The following is a 17287-nucleotide window of genomic DNA, read 5'->3' on the forward strand; positions in this document are numbered from 1 at the left end:
GACCCTCACTTAAAAATATAGCATACCTGTCAGGGAACTGCTATTGGAGCTAGAGGTGGAGGCAAGGCTCCAAAGCGATGCTGGAGAAGGGCCCAGCAGGGAGAGAGGCAGCTCATCGGCTGGGGAAGGAAATCAGCGCAACACCAGGGATAAAGGGGGGCAGATGGGGGAATCGGCGAGGGGGCTCCAGGACTCCTCGCCGGAGACCAGCGGGGAGAGCACGGGTCCTCCGCTGCCCACACCCACCCTGCACAGAAGACTTCCGCACAGGGAGAGTAGGCGGAGATTTGGCGTCAAAGAACTTATTTGCTGGAAGAGGTTCAAGAAACGCCCACTGACGGATTCTGCTAGTGACTGAAACAGCCACGAAGTGAAGGGCTGTCCAGACAGAAAAGGTTTAACCATGCAACCTAGCCAGGATTGGCGGCAACTTACGCATGAGCAACCCCTATAACCATTACAATACCCTTTCATTTAAGGGGGAAAGGACCGATATGGTGGCAATAAAATTAAACCACAGGGGGAAAGGTAGAATTATGTGTGGAAAATGATGGTGGTGGTGAGGATAACAATAGCTAAAATTTAATTCAGAATTTTTATTGCAATTTGAGATTATATAACAGAAAATTCATGGTAAATCTGGGGAATTTGTTATTTATGACAATAATTATGTGAAAATTAGAATTTCTCCTTGGAAATATTATCATACACGAAGGAACATAAAACGTAAGCATGCCTGTAAATCAACTTCCCCCCCATATTTTTTCTAAACACAAATACAACTTAGCATCACTGTTCATGCCCCCAACAACAGTTCTTACTTTATGTTTATAAAACTAGCACTTCAATATACCTAGCACTGGATTTTTTCAAATTGGAGGAAATGGCTCATTGCTGTATTATTTTAACATATTGGCCAGTAAATTTTTCATGACCATAAATAATTGATATTGCTCTTATTGGCTTTTTATTGCTTCATCACTTTTCCACTTCCTGCTATATAGCCTAGAATAGAACTTCCTCAAAAATGCTGACTCAGCATTTTGCACAAATTACAGACAATAGTTTGCAACAGACAATGGCTAATGAATTGAGTCAGATTCATAACCAATGGCAATTAACCACAATTTTAAAGTGTAATTTACAGTTTTTACACAACAAAATGTTTAAATCTGTTACATTTTTATCCTGATATATTTTACAAAAGCACTCAATGGAGAAGACTTGAAAAGTTGAAAAAATTAGTACATATATTTGGTTTGAAAAAAATGGCTCAATTTAATATCTTTGTATGCATAAATCTCCAAACAATTAATTGCCTAGATATTCCTCCTTATTAGCTGGTCCTTTGTGTTCAAGGAAGGCATCAAGATAATTATGTAGCATTTGGGGGCAAAGATGCAACCTAGTAACCCAGCACTAGAGGACAAAATGGAGAAGATCTCCACAGCCACCATGTATTTTCCTTTTGTGCTTAAATAAGAAGGAACAAAAGACAACCAAACACTGCAAAAGACCAACATGCTGAAAGTGATGAACTTGGCTTCATTGAAACTATCTGGCAACTTCCTGGCCTGAAAAGCCACAATGAAGCTGACAGTGGCCAGAAATCCTAAGTACCCCAGAACACAATAAAACAGAGTCACAGACCCTTCATTGCATTCCAGTATGATTTCTTCAGTCAGAGAATGCATATTAAAATGTGGAAATGGAGGAGCAGTACATAACCAAACAGCACATATAATGGCTTGAATAGTGGAGCAGCCAAGAAGAATAGAACTGGCCAATCTTTTCCCCACCCATTTTCTCATCCTGGATCCTGGCTTGGTGGCCATGAAAGCCAAAACCACAGTAATGGTTTTTGCTAAAATGCAGGAAACAGCCACTGAGAATATGATACCAAACGCTGTTTGTCTTAAATAGCAGGTCACTATGTTAGGTCGGCCAATGAATAGCAAGGAGCACAGGAAGCAAAGCAGTAGAGAGATGAGAAGAGAGTAGGTGAGTTCCCGATTGTTGGCTTTGACGATAGGGGTGTCCTTGTTCTTAATGAAAATCACCAGCACTGCAGCTGTGATTAGAGAAGAAAACAAAATAAAGAAGGCTAAAGTAGTCCCCAAGAGCTCCGTGAAAGAGAGAAAGTTAAGGGTCTTAGGAAGGCAGTTATCTTTGTTCTGGTTTGAGAATTGACCTTCTGGGCATTGGAAACAGTCGTCCATATCTGAAAATAGGACAAAGTTTGTATCAATCCCTCAATAGTCAAAGATGACAAACTCAGCATAGAACTGTCTGATTAAATAACAGTAAATGGGAATACTTTCTGAAATTTTCTTCCTTTACATTGGTACCATTGCTCTTTTGGTCTCAGAACATCCAACTGGGATTAAGCAAGCTAGATCATTTCAGCATTCAGTTCTCTCTCTCTCTCTCTCTCTGTCTCTCTCTCTCTCTCTCTCAGAGTAGACATTTCTATAAGAATTTTCACTTATATAAAAATATTTTGATATTTCTTAGGTAAAACAATAACAAGACTCTGCAACCATACATGTGGGAGGTGTATACATTGAGAAATCAATGTATAACTACACTTGTGGTGTGAATCACTATGGATGAAGCACAAATCTATGTCTTCCATAGACTTCAACTACACCCATGATATGAATGTTCTGTATCAAGATGTACATCAAAAACACACACATCTTTCGACTTGAAATAAGAGATGGAAATCCCTTTTAAAAAAGCATGGCAATGGTGATGAAATCTTGCAGTATACCAAACACATTATCTGGACTTGATATAAAATGTTATGGATCTATGTCAGAACTAGACAATTGTCATCCCTGTTCTGTTTTAGGGAACTAGATTGACAGCAGAAAAAGCGGATTCAATGGTGCAATCCATCATATAGGTAACTATGCCTTCTACCATTCTGCTCTGAAATCTTTCCATCCGGACATGGAGTGCAATCATAACAACAAAATGGCTCCCCCTCCTTCTTTTTTCTGCTGTAGCCTGGATGACAGTGATCATTACATCTGGCAAGCGGCAGCACCTATCCATTAAAAATGAAGAGAAATAACTTGATGTACCTTTACAAAAAGGAAAACACACACACATACTCAATGCTGCTGTTGAGAACATTGGGTCCCATGGCAAATAAGATTTATGTGATTAAAAAGCATCAAATCCCACAAGAAGTTTGTACATTAATGTTAGATAGATAGAAAACGAAAATGGGGGAAATTGATTTTGCATGTGTGTCTTTCAGACAGATTGATTCACGCTCATCATTGGCCAGCTCTTGAAGTTGCTGATTTCTTCACAAGCTGTTCCTTTTACCTTTCAGTAAGATTAGAAATGAGAATGCAGGACCAGTGAAAAGAACAGAGCAAGGATACAGGACACTAGAAACAATCACTCTGCTCTATGATTTAGTCCCCCATATATGTTACTGAGAATAATAATATAACAGAGTGGGAAGATTTATCAAGGCTCATTGTTGGAACTCTTCTCATTTAGCACTTTCTCTTACATTTGCCATGTACATATAAATAAGTAGACAGATAGATTGACTCTCCTACTGAATGGAATAACCCGGCATGGTTCTTTATTGTGCCTCTAACTAATTTAAGTTTTATCATATTTCTATATTTGGATCCCACCTGGTTAAATATTCTGTGCCATGTGATAGCCTCTTCATTCACTGTGAATTTCTGATCCTGTAAAGCCTGTGGATTCATCCTTCCTACTTTCACTCTTAAAAACGATTTGTTTGGAAAAAGTACCCAGTTTACAATATCAAATCCAGATACTAATTCACCATTCTCATCAAATGACACTCTGTCACCAGCACTGTTGTTAAAGGAGATACTTCGCAAGAAGGAGTGAAGCTGGAATGAAAAAAAGTGCAAGTCAAAAATTTTAAAAAGAGGGACTTTTGGCAAGGCAAGATAGTGAGTGCCATAGCTGCACTGAACTCCTAGGAACCACCAGAACCAACCAAGCTGCTTCTCTGGTCCCCACCATCACCATCACAGCAATCAAAAGGGAGCCCAGGGAGCTCAAAATGACAAGTGAAGAGACAGCACAAAGCCTCACACCCCCACACCCCACCAATCTCGATCCCCCCGGACTGAGAGCACCCCCATGAAGTTCCTGGACTGGAGGCCTCCAAAGCTAGATGAATAACATAGTGAAGTTGCCTCCCCCAGTCGCACACCAACATACCACTGCCTCCGCCTAGTGAGAATGGGAGGAGGGGACCAGGAAAGTCAGGGAGGCTGCGAGGGAATGTGTGGGCTAGACCAGGCATGATGCCAAGGCAATATCCCTGGCACCTGGCGCAAAAGAGCAGAATGGGACCCATTGAGGAACCACACTCTGGGGAGCACCCTGGGGAAAGACAAATGTGGCACAGCCCTCCCCCCCCGCCAGCGGAGAAGTGCAGACAAGCACACACAAAAACTTATGTTATTTTAATTTTTAATTTTCAGTTCATTTATTATCAATATTTTCAAAACCCTTTGAAGAACTGTAATGGCAGTGCCCCTGTAGGAGGCCTGAACCATTGGAGGCCATTTCCTGGAGCTGCCGTCTCAGCCCTGATTTAGGGACCCAACACCAAGCCCCGGGGGCTCCACAGCAGAATTAAACCTGCCACATTTTCTTGTTCCCTTCCCCCCTTCCTTGCTTTCTTTTTTCTTTTTTAGTTATATACACAAGCCCCGTTTTATTTAATTAATACCATTATCACTCTTACTCTTTTTTCATCCATATTTTAATGACTTCTTATTCATTTCTAACTCCAGTTGGGTTAGAATTATTATTATTATTATTATTATTATTATTATTACCCATTTATTCTTTTAAAAAGGGTTTTTTGGGGAAAATCTCATTAAAGAATTTATATGATTACAACACAATAAAAAAAAAATGGGAAGATGGCATAGGCTATGAAATTAACCCCACCCAATGGACTAGAATGTGGTCTAAACCTGCCTTTAAATCCATATCAGTGAAAATAAAAGAACTCACTATAAAACTCACTTACAAATGGTACATAGCACCACAGAAACTGGTGCTGATACTCCCAGGAACCTCACCAAAATGCTGAAGAGGCTGTACTTCCACAGGCATAAACCTCCACATGTGGTGGGAATGCTCCCAAACCCAACTCTTCTGGACAACAGTCATACAAGAAATAAGCAAAATGACTAAACACCCAGAACGGGCCCTACTGAACATCTTCCAAGATAACAATGCCTACCAGTGCACCAATAGGAACAATGGGAACCATGGGGAGGTCTTATTGGGGTGGTATTTTTATTTTTATTATATATACTGTGGTGTTTATGTTGATTATTTCTGTGAGCCACCCTGAGACCTCCAGGTATAGGGTGGTATAATAATAATAATAATAATAATAATAATAATAATAATAATAATAATAATATGGGGGGACTGTATTCTTAAATATCCAATACAATTTTGTGGAAGAATGAGAGTGCCAGAGTTTCTAAAACGAAAATGAATACAATGAAGTCAACTGCCTAACATCTCGTATGTATAGTTGTATGCATCGTACTTTCATTCGCTTTTGGTTTTCCTTTTCTCCCTGTATTTTCATTTCATTTTTGAATTTCTATATTCTTTTTTGCTGCACTCATCATTTTTACTGCATTTTTATGTGCTTATGTCAATACATTTTAATAAAATAATTAAAAGTCATAATTTCCTTTTCATAAATGTAATAAGACTTTTCAAGCCTCTCTCTAACCAGAGATTTTTCAGTCCATCTGTTGCCATTGTCCTGCCTTCTTTGCCTTCTGATGTGAATGGAGAGGAAATAGTGAGATAACTGCTTCTTTTTGCAAAATTATTCAATTTGTGCATATAATTGGCACTTGTAGAATTAATCACATCCAGCATATTTAATCAGTAAAATATTATACTTAACGACACCAAATCATTATATGTAAAGTCAAAAAAATAACAACAAAAAAGAAAGATACTTGTGTGGGACTATTATAAAAAGAAAAACCAATGCTCCAAATCCATAGTAGGCTAATACTTTATTAGGCAATCATGTTTTCCAACATTTTAGTTGGCCTAATGAATATGTTGCCCTAATATGGATTATATAATAGAATAATTATGTGTCTCTATAATAGGGTAGAAAAGTTTGTTTGTTCCAAATAAATAAACCAGCAGTTTTTTCCTGTTCTCTTTTAACTCTGGAATTCTATCCACCTTTTGTATTATTAATAAAAAATTACAAGGAGAAAAGAAGTCATGTGAGCGGGCAAAGTATTCAGGGAACACAGGACATTGTTAGCAGATATGTGCATACAGCTTTCAAAGAAATTAACTTTGGATGAGAAACACTACCTGCCAAGGTTGTACTTTTACTGGACTCACTCTACCTCTGTTTGGCATGGCTCTGTGTTTCCGCCTAGCTGAGTACATCTTATGTAAACTATGTCCTATGGCATGAACTGCATTGTAGATGGTGTAGCTTTGGCCAGTCATACTCATCTCAAAGAGTGTCCCAGGGAGGCTCTCCAAATTCTCTTCACCACTACAGGCATTATTATTATTTTCCATGCCATCCATAGAATCAGAATATAAGCAGTTGAATGCCTTTTCCCAGAAGAGCAAAATAAACCCATCTTCATTTTTTGATTTAGGACGAACAGTCTGCAGGAATTTCCTGAACCCTGGCACTTCATTTAAGTGTATTGCAAAAGTGAAGGCACCATCAAAAACTTGCATATCCATATCCGTCTGTGTTGTGTCTGCTGAGAAATCCCATTGGGCTGTCATGATCCATACTTTCCCTACAGCTAATGGTAGGATATCCTCCAGTGCTGCATATGCATATATTTTAATTAACAAAAAAGAGATGGTAATAGTTTCTGCATTTACAACCAACACTTGAACACTGGCATTCGATAGATAAATAGCTTCGTCCAAGATGGAATCAAAGGAAGTAAGTGTATCTGCCACTTGAGCGGTGGCTGGAATTTTCCCCTTGAGGGCTATACAGATTCCATTTTTCAAAAGCATTGGAATCAAGGTCTGGAAAAACTTGTCTCCATTATCATCATCCATTGTGAGGATCCCAACCCACGTCCATTGAAAATGCAGAAGAAGCTGAGCTATCCCTTCATACTGATATTCTTCATTGGGCACCATCCGGTAGAATGACGGGAGATGGATTTTAACATCGGTCACTGGAGCAATTACACAATAGGCAATCTAAGTAAAAAAAATTGTAAATTTCAGTAAAATGTCAGGAAAGTCTTTTTTTCAGGAGATCATTGGGTGAGTGGGGGGGGGGGGTGACATAAGATACTCCTGAAAAGTCATAAAGGAGAAAACAAATGTCTTCAGACTATACAGCAGCAACTTGCCACTGACCATCATTCGATACGATACAATAATCTTTATTGACATTGTCCCATACAGAACAACAAAATTGAAAAAATCTACATCAGACATTCAAAAACCAACAAACCTGCTATCCCAGCTATCCCAGCCTGGTTAGCCCCCTAAAAACTCTGATACCCCATAATTAAATACAATGTACCCCATAGAGACTACCTTACACTGCATTTAAAACCAAAATTGCATTTGAATAGAAACTGTTTCTCAGGCGGCTAATCCTAGTCTTTATAACCCTGTACCTTCTTCCAGAAGGCAAAAGCTGAAAGAGATCATTTCCAGGGTGCGCACTATCCTGCACTATCTCTGCAGCTTTCTTATGACACCTGGAAACAGTCTCCCCAGTCTTTACAACCCTTACAAAGTAGCCAAATTGTTAACACTTTCTACTTTTTGTTGTTGTTGTTAACTTTAAAAAAGTTCAAGCTTTGTTACTCAGCTTTCCCCTGCCCACATATCCTGGAATGACTTGACAGAAACATCACCTCATATTATGTTGCAAGGCATTCTTGGAAGTGTTGCTGTCCAGCAATGTTGTACAGCTTCCCACCAAATGCTATAAACCTAAAGGTCCCCTCTTCAGAGAACATGAAGGATGCTCTTTCCTTTCAGTGTTCTCCAATGGCTGAATGCTTTTGTGAGAATCTAGGGAATGAAAGTGGGCTAAGGGGTAGAGGGCGTAGATCAAACTTTTGAGTGAGGAGGGAACCAATTGTCTAGTGTGTTATGCCTGTTCCCATTTACATGTTCTAATTTCCACATTGCATAGGAATGTTGTATGCACTTTATAAACGATCCCTGCCTAATTTTGGTTGGCTACACTTTGGCACCTTTTTTTATTTATTTCACAAAATTTAAACGTTGCTTGGCTTTTTTAAAAAAAATCTCAAATGACCATTTACAAGCCTACTTTAAAATATGTAAAAGTTGTCACACTAAATAGTTAAGTTCTTACAAATGCAGCATGGGTATTATGTGGCACTTGTAGTAGTGTTAATTCTGTCATTCAAAGCAGTTGAGTAGGCACACATGGAGTAAGGCATTTATCGTTTTTTTTTCATTTACCGCTTGTACAATTTGTGTTTCGAGGCCCCAAGACTCACCTCGAAAATAAATACACATGGACACTTATATTAGTTTTGGGGCAAATTTTTTGCCACAACTTTATTGAAATACAATCACGTGAGCGGTATTGGCTCAGGCATTGACTACCCACTAAACTGACTCCACCTCTCAGGGTGATCATCCAATGGGGTAAACCAAACGAAGGAGCTATGTCGATGAGGACCAACCTAAGCTCACCCCGGGGTTCCGGTGGTCCTGGTATGGCCCTAGCCCCTCAAGCGGACTTTGGACGAGATACAGATACCACTTGTGCCTTCCCATAAAGATTGGGATTAATTGTTCACTTTTCCTCTTGCATGAATAGGGGGCCAATTACACAGTTGTGTTAAATACACATTCATTGTTTGCTGACTGACACTTTTTTTCCATAAAGAACAAAAGAGAAACTGAAAACGCCAATAGTAGAATGGTAAATATTACCTCATAATAATAATAATAATAATAATAATAATAATAATAATAATAATTTATATCCCACCCATCTGGCTGGGTTTCCATGTGGGAAAACTGCATAGCCAATCCAAATATTTTACCTGTGGAATCTTGTAGATGCCTAAAAGAGTAGCCATGTAAAGGGAGATTTCAGAGTCGAGTCCTCCAATGACGGCCATCAGATTCTTCTGCTTATTGCATTTGAAGTTGGGGACTACAGTTTTATGACTGGAAAGAAGTTTCAAGGTGTTCTGATGAGTCATCCTTGCATTTGTATAACTGTCATAAATGTGGAAGCCAAGGCTGACATTTGGTAGAAGTTCAGGGTTCTCGTTTATCTCCTTGACAGCAAATGCCAAGGACAAGATACGCTGGTAGCTCTTTGTCCTTGAACTGAAGAAAGAGTTAATTAAGGCATATATATAGCTCTTCATCAACCATCAGTTGTTAGATTACATCTAATTTGAAGGAATATTAGGAAAGAATCTTGCCTGCTTTGTAAGTTAGGATTTAATAACAAATTTACTAACAGCAGCTAACACGATAATAGCCAAATGTTGGAAAACTTTGCAATTAATAAAGATTGATCACTGGTATAATATCTATGGATCCATTTCCCCTTTTATTAATTGAAATATACTCGGAGTTGAGAGTGGATTTCATGCTCTTTATTCAGCTCATAGTGGTGAGGAGGAATGGAAGTCCCCCCACAATATCTGCTCTATATACATTGCTTACACAATGGGCTGCACGTGATAACCTTCTTGTCAGGTAACATATTATGCATGTTTGTTTCTTTAATGTATTATACTTCAGTTTTATTTGTTATGTTGCCCTGATTTTAAATGAGATCTTGTGCACAACATATATATATATATGTTGTGTATATATATATATATATGTTGTGTATATATATATATATATATGTTTGCTTTCGTAGATTTTCACGGGTACAGGAATGCAGGTTTTGGTGTCCTCGGGTGTCTTCCCGTGTAAAAGTTGGGGTGTCTAGGCGACGTTTCGACGAGGTCTCACTCGTCATCTTCAGGCTGGAGAAACACCCTCACAACATGAACAAGCGTGACGACACATCCCGCTTGCCAGACATCTGGAAATTAGCCCTCCCCACAAAAACTGACACCAGATCCAGAGGCACACAGAACGCCAACACCAATCAACCACACCAGACCCAAACCCAGACCCTCTCCACAGATGAATTACTGACACCATCCAGTAGCCAATCCATGGTGGCACCTCCGGATGCTGCACCCCCCTGCAATCCCTACACAGATCTGGCTGACACAAGCCACAAAACCACAGCTCGCCCCTGTACACGAAGCCAAGCCAAAGCACAACTAAGTGCAATACAGCCATCTTCTCAGGAAAACTCTTCACAAAGTTCAAGAGGTCAAGACACAAAGACTTTAGCAACTAATCCACACCTAATGACCCACCTAAGTGGTACTCAGGATATCACTCAAGAAATCACTCAAGGTATCTCTCAAGTAATTAAGGAACAAAAGAAGAAAAGGCACACTAGCCTGGGAACTTCCTCTCTGCCCAGAACATTGGAGGCTAGACACCACACCCCCTCTACAGTATTTATAGGAACTCAAACATTGAGATCCCGCTCTGTTCCAGTAACAAGAAGCCGAAAGCACCAGCCTGAAGATGACGAGTGAGACCTCGTCGAAACGTCGCCTAGACACCCCAACTTTTACACGGGAAGACACCCGAGGACACCAAAACCTGCATATATATATGTTGTGTATATATATATATGTCTCTGGACTGTAATAAAGATTGATTGATTTATACACACACACACACGCACGCACGCGCGCGCGCACACACACACACACACTTTATATGACTTTGCAGTATTGGGGAATAATAAATAAATATCATAACTTAAGATGCACAATAGTAGTGCTTAAACATTTATTGCTCTGAACCATAGATCTTAAGATTCCAAAGGGAAAGCATTAATAAATCCAAAATCATATTAGTTGTATATAAACTGAAGAATATGCCAATATGCAGGCGAGAAGGTACACAAGATTGTATTCTCAGTCAGTTTTGATTAGAAACTACAATACACACAGAGAGAGAGAGAGAGAGAGAGAGAGAGAGAGAGAGAGACCATTGTTCAGCCCCTATGGAAGATTTGTAATGCCACATAGGAATCCTGGCTTCACATGAAACCAGAGTGGGGTAGGGAAACAAAGCTGAAGGCAGGTTGCACAACAGCAGTGGCCCTGGCAAGGCAGCAAGAAGGGAGCAACACTGCAAGGGGGAAAGCGGTGGTTCAGACACTGGTAGAGGTTTCAATAAAGCAGGGTTGGGAGGAACTGCGAGGAAAATTGCCAAAGACATGGGTTTGAGTACTATGGAATATATGGGAGGTCCACCTTAGTTATCTCTCACACACAAAGCTGCTGAGGAATGAAAGACAGAGAAGTCTGAGTGCAATGAGAAGGGAACACAGAATAACTATCTGGTGATTTTAAAAGAAAGCAGAGGTTTCAGTAGACTGAACAGGGTTCAACATGTGAGGGGGGGGGAGTGGCAGTTTAAAACAAAATATGAGGGCAGTGAAAAAGCAGCTTGGGATAGTTCTGTTGCGTTAGCTTTTCAGTCTTAGCTTCCGTGTTCTACTCATATCTGCTATTTCTCCTGGCTAAGAGTGGTTGGTTTGATTTATTTATTTATTAAAAATCCCTTGGTGTCCGCCCTCCCCACATTTTGTTTTCAAACTACCACTTTTTTCTCAGCCTCACTTCACCTCCATTTACTCAAACTTCTTTAGCTGAGAAAAGCAGTTTCTCCTCCCCTCACACAGAAACCTGGTTTTGAAGACGAAGGTGAGAATCAGTGCAAAGGAGGGCTACATTACAGAAGATAGAAGTGGCTTCAGAAATGCAACTGGAAAGGGCAGATGAGAAGGGGAAACCCTGTGTGTTGACATGGAGGAGATAGCCGGGGTTTGTTGAGTAGATCAAGCAGGTGCAAAGCCTTACTTCTTGATATATGTGTATAACATACCCAGAATTCATTAAGGACACTTTTAAACCACTTTTTTCAAGGAGTAATAGTTATGACCTGGCCTGAAGTACGCAGAGAAAACATACTCCTTACATAAGTTTTAGTTCTTCCAGAAACGCGTTTGTGGGATGTACCCTGAATGATAGTTCATCAGATAAGTAGCCATACTGAGTAACAATAAATCCAATCGTTAGGTCCCCTGACTGATAATATTGATGTGGGAAGTGGGGGGAATCAACCATGGTATGCATAACAGCATGTGACTCACAGTCAGTCTGAGGGAGTCGCGGAAACAAGAGAAGCAGAGGCAAAAGAAACAACCCTGTCATCTTGAGCCACAAATTCATGCAGAATGCTCAGCATCAATCCAAAATAAACGTCCAGCCTGTTCAGTGGCTCTGGACCCTTTCTGATGAAGGCAATCTCACACAGATCAGTCTGACAGCGGTCACCCTGCCTCTACACCACCCAACATCCCAGGACTGAGTATTCAATATCTACTTTCAGAGTTTGTTAATTATTGTGATTGTGATCAGAGAAAATCCACATGGGATTTGGCAATATGCATGAGGACAACTAATAATTTGTGATAATCAAAGTTTTCAAAGATGTCTCCTCAGTGTATTGCATTGTGCAAAACATTAATTGTGGCTGAACAATAGAATAAAGTATTCTTATTTTTAATCTAACTTAATAGATAAGCCTATCTGATTCTTATGACAGCTGGATAGTTTTAGGATACTGACCATAACTTATCTTTTACTGGAGTTTCTGGATTACTCTGCATTCTAGGGCAATATTCCACTCTATTTCAAGGACTGTTATTGCAATTTCATGATAGCATAACCCAACTTTGAGGTCATTTGAGTGGATGAATTATCAGCTAAAGAGCAAAGAACATAAGAACAGCCGGCTGGATAGCAGGCACATGTAATCAACAGCACATGTAATCCAGCATCCTGTTCTGACAGTAGCCAACCACATGTCTGGAAGAAACAAGCAAGTAGGATTCAATTGGAAGTGCACTCTCCCTTTCTGTAGCTTCCACCAACTGATATTTAGAATCATTACTCACTCTGCCCATGAATGCAGAGCATAGCCATTTTGATTAGCAGCCATTGATAGTCTTATCCTCCAAAAATTGTCCAATTCTCTTTTAAAGGCATCCAAGTTTGTGTTCATTGCTGCCTCCTAAGGTTGTATGTTCCAAAGTTCTAGATCGTTAATCTAGAGTTAGATAATTTATGTTAAAAAGCAGAGATCCCAATACTCATCCTTGGGGGACACCATATTTTTACTTCTGTCTATTTGGTGAACTCTCAATTTATTCCTACTATTTGCTCGCTGTAACTTAAGCAATTTGTAATCCACAAGAGGTCCATTCTTCTTATTCCTTGAAGTGCCCTTGACTTCTTTACACAGCAGTTAATTCAGAGAACTGCCCATATTCATAAGATAATATAAGATTAGCCTGCTGGGTCAGGCCAATGGCCCTTCTAGTACAGCATCCTGTTCCCACAGTGGCCTACCAGATGCCTGAAGGAAACTCACAAGTGGGACTCAAGCACAAGAGCAGGCCCCAGCCCAGCCCACACCCTGCATGGTTTCAAGCAACAGAAGGCAGTGATAGCCAGTAACTTGAATGGCTCTAAAAGTGGATTAAACAACTTCATGGAGAATTAAGTGATCAAAATGGCCACTCGTCATGTCTATACACAGCCTCCAAGGTTGGAGGCAGTAAGGCTTCTCCAAACCAATTGCTGAAAAATGCAGGATGGATGAACGCTCTGGATAAGAGGAGACTGAGAGGAGATATGATAGCCATCCTTCAATATCTAAAGAGCTCTCACACAGAAGATGGAACAAGCTTGTTTTCTCCTACTCTGGAGGGTAGGACAAAAATCAATGGCTTCAAGTTAAAAGAAAGGAGATTGCAACTAAGCATTACGAAGAACTTTCTGATGGTAAGAGATGTTTGACAGTGGGACAGACTGTGGTAACTGTGAATGTGCTGCTCAAGAAAGCCACATTGAACCCAAATTTCTGTAAAATCTATCAGCCAGTCACCAATACACTATTCCTCATTGTGATACATTCAAATGCCCCCTAAGCTTGGTGCCCGGTGTGGTGGATCCAGTAGTACTAACCTAAATCCACCTCTGAAGTCACACTCCAATAACAATGGATCTCTTTGAACAGCAAAATCAGAGATACAGCTGAAATTACTATTAAAGAACATTTTTTAATCAATCAATATAAAGAAATAAATCTCATTTAAAATGTGGCCCATATAATTGAATGGATATGAGCATTATGCAGTATAGAAAGAAATAGAAAGAAATGAACTCGAAGAGAAGATACAAAAAATAATAATACAGCTTGATTGGAAACTATGGAAAGACTGAGAGGAGAGAGAAAAAAGTAAGGGATAAATTACCTGAAATAATAGTATAGCTCAGTCAGGTAGAGCATGAGAGTCTTTATCTCAGGGTCATGGGTTTGAGCCTCATGCTGGGCAAAAGATTCCTACATTGCCCTTCCAGCTGTAAAATACTATGATTCTATGATGTGACAAAGCGACATGTGGAATATAGAATCAGCATGATGAGGAGAAACAAAAAACAACAACATGCCAAACCAAGTCAAACCAAAATAATAAGCAAATATAAAGTGTAATACATAGAAGAAAGACTATATGCATCTAGGGAGTCCTAGGCTTATTGCCTGTAACTGATTACCACTTCTTCAATGATAGTTATGAGTAGAAAATCTTTGAATTCTTCTTTCACTTTGATTGATAAATAAATAAGACAAAAATATCAAAAGTAAATATTAGCCTAAGACAAGAAATAGTGCTTAAGCATGTTTTGTTACAAAGTTTAGATCTTAACAGTTGAGTAGCAAAGCATTCATAAGTCCAAAGTTTGATCAGTGACATTTAAGCTGAATAGCCAGCAAGTATAAGGCAAAGACTCTCCTCCCTGAAAGAGAGGGGAGTGGTTGTGGGCGGGAGCCCGAGCACCGCCCAGCAGGGGGGCATTTGCCCCCTGCCTCCAGCTCACCTGGCTGGTGCTCACGCCCCCTCCTGTGGCCATCCAACCAGGTGCCACAGAGGGGGCGTGTTCTGCAGCACTAGCCTCTCCCTGGCCTCATTCCTCATCGTCGTCCCATGACGAGTCATCTCATCAGGATCTCCTCTTCCACGTGCCCAGCTGAGCGACCACGTGGAGCCTGTACTTTGAAGAGGACTTTTTTAAAAGGGAGTTTTCGCCATGTGGTTGCTGTTGTCCAAGCTAACCCCCCTTGCCTGTGCCTTGCATTTCCCTAATGCTTCCCCCTCATTCTTCCTTATTTTCTCATTTAGATTTCCAAAGCCTATTCTCATTTTTTCCGTCTGCTGAGCTTATTTAGTTCCAGAAATTCTACGTTACGCACTAGCGCAGCACATGGAAACGCCGTTTACCTTCCCGCTATAAAGCGGTACCTATTTATCTACTTGCACTTAAGGGTGCTTTCAAACTACTAGGTGGGCAGGAGCTGGGACTGAAAGACTGGAGCTCACCCCGCCGCGGGGATTCGAACCGCCCACCATGCGATCAGCAAGCCCTAGGCAAGCCCTAGCACCACCCGCGTCCCTTGTACAAGTTACTCAAAGGTAATTATGAAATATATCTTAAGGGCATGTTTCTCTTAGATGTAAAAAGAAAGTTAGCATGAAGGTGTCAGAGAAGGTCAAAGAACACAGGAAGTACTGAATGTTGGCGGTTTTGATTTCATCAATGCTGTTTTTCTTGTGTTTTCACTCTGAAGTTAGCTTATTGTGGTTTCTTATTAAGCTGGTTGTGAAAAAGCTATCATCCCTTTAAGAAGCGGTTAGCTCCGTATGTAGGCAGAACATCCCATTGATAAGCTTAAAAGAGATTCTGGCTGATGGGGTGTGAGTCTTCTGCAATGCAATTGCCATGTCTAAGTAAACAAAGCCTTGGATAGACCTTTACTCTAACCAGAGGATGAAAACTTGTGCTTCTTCCACTAAAGCAGTATGTGCATCTGAAAATCTACATCAAGGAGTTTATACTAAAGGGAACCAGACCCTCAGATAAAAATATATCATACCCTTTCATTCAATGGGGAAAAGAACGATATGGTGGCAATAAAATTAAATCATAGGTGGAAAGATAGAATTTATGATAATAACTATGTGAAAATTTGAATTTGTCCTTGGAAATACAGTATTATCATACATGAAGAAACACAAAACGTAAGCATGCCTGTAAATCAAAGGATGGTGGCGGGGGGGGGTAATAGATCCCAGAATACCCCCTTTAAAAGGGGGGCCCTTTCCCTGGGGGCCTGGCTGTCCCGGGGTGTTGGGTGGTGTCACAGGGGCCCTCTGGCTGGCACCCTTTGCCAGCGGGGCCGTGTGGGCCATGGGGGGAAGCGACGCTGCACGTGGCCTAACCCCTTCCCCCACCAGGCCTGGCGGCCCCCAGGGTGCAGCAGGTGGTGTCGGGGGGGGGGATTTCCTGGGTCACTCCCCAGGGCCTCGTAGAAAAATGCTGACTTAGCATTTTGCACAAATTACAGACAATCGTTTGCAACAGACAATGGCTAATGAACTGAGTCAGATTCATAACCAATGGCAATTAACCACTATTTTAAAGTGTAATTCACAGTTTGTACACAACAAGATGTGTAAATCTGTTACATTTTTATCCTGATATTTTTTACAGAATCTCTAAAAGGAGAAGACTTGAAAAGTTGAAAAAGTTAGTACATATATTTGGTTTGAAAAAATGGCTCAATTTAATATCTTTTTATGCATAAATCTCCAAACAATTAATTTCCTAGATATTCCTCCTTATTAGCTGGTCCTTTGTGTTCAAGGAAGGCCTCAAGATAATTATGTAGCATTTGGGGGCAAAGATGAAACCTAGTAACCCAGCACTAGAGGACAAAATGGAGAAGATCTCCACAGCCACCATGTATTTTCCTTTTGTGCTTAAATAAGAAGGCACAAAAGACAACCAAACACTGCAAAAGACCAACATGCTGAAAGTGATGAACTTGGCTTCATTGAAACTATCTGGCAACTTCCTGGCCTGGAAAGCCACAATGAAGCTGACAGTGGCCAGAAATCCTAAGTACCCCAGAACGCAATAAAACAGAGTCACAGACCCTTCATTGCATTCCAGTATGATTTCTTCAGTCAGAGAATGCATATCAAAATGTGGAAATGGAG

The 17287-nt window shown here is 40.4% G+C and overlaps 1 protein-coding gene across 4 annotated transcripts; it reads right to left on the reverse strand.

Moving 5' to 3' along the window:
• Positions 1 to 2456: 2456 nt before the first annotated feature.
• Positions 2457 to 14580, reverse strand: LOC310829580 (vomeronasal type-2 receptor 26-like). 4 transcript variants are annotated; one of them, XM_083708234.1, is made up of 4 exons: positions 14483 to 14580; positions 9102 to 9393; positions 6388 to 7257; positions 2457 to 3052 (listed from the first exon to the last, which is right to left on the reverse strand). In XM_083708234.1, the coding sequence occupies exons 1-4, from the start codon at positions 14515 to 14517 to the stop codon at positions 2885 to 2887; spliced, it is 1365 nt and encodes a 454-aa protein (XP_083564360.1). In that variant the 5' UTR covers positions 14518 to 14580; the 3' UTR covers positions 2457 to 2884. The 4 variants fall into 4 exon arrangements, 3 of the variants coding, with proteins under 3 accessions (XP_083564360.1, XP_083564361.1, XP_083564359.1); XM_083708235.1 differs by lacking the exon at positions 14483 to 14580 and adding an exon at positions 12314 to 12349; XM_083708233.1 differs by lacking the exon at positions 14483 to 14580 and having other exon boundaries at positions 9102 to 9440.
• Between the last annotated feature and the right edge of the window lie 2707 nt (positions 14581 to 17287).

This window comes from Podarcis gaigeae (genome assembly GCF_964106915.1).
Source record: "Podarcis gaigeae genome assembly, chromosome: 13".
NCBI classification, from domain to species: Eukaryota; Metazoa; Chordata; class Lepidosauria; order Squamata; family Lacertidae; genus Podarcis; species Podarcis gaigeae.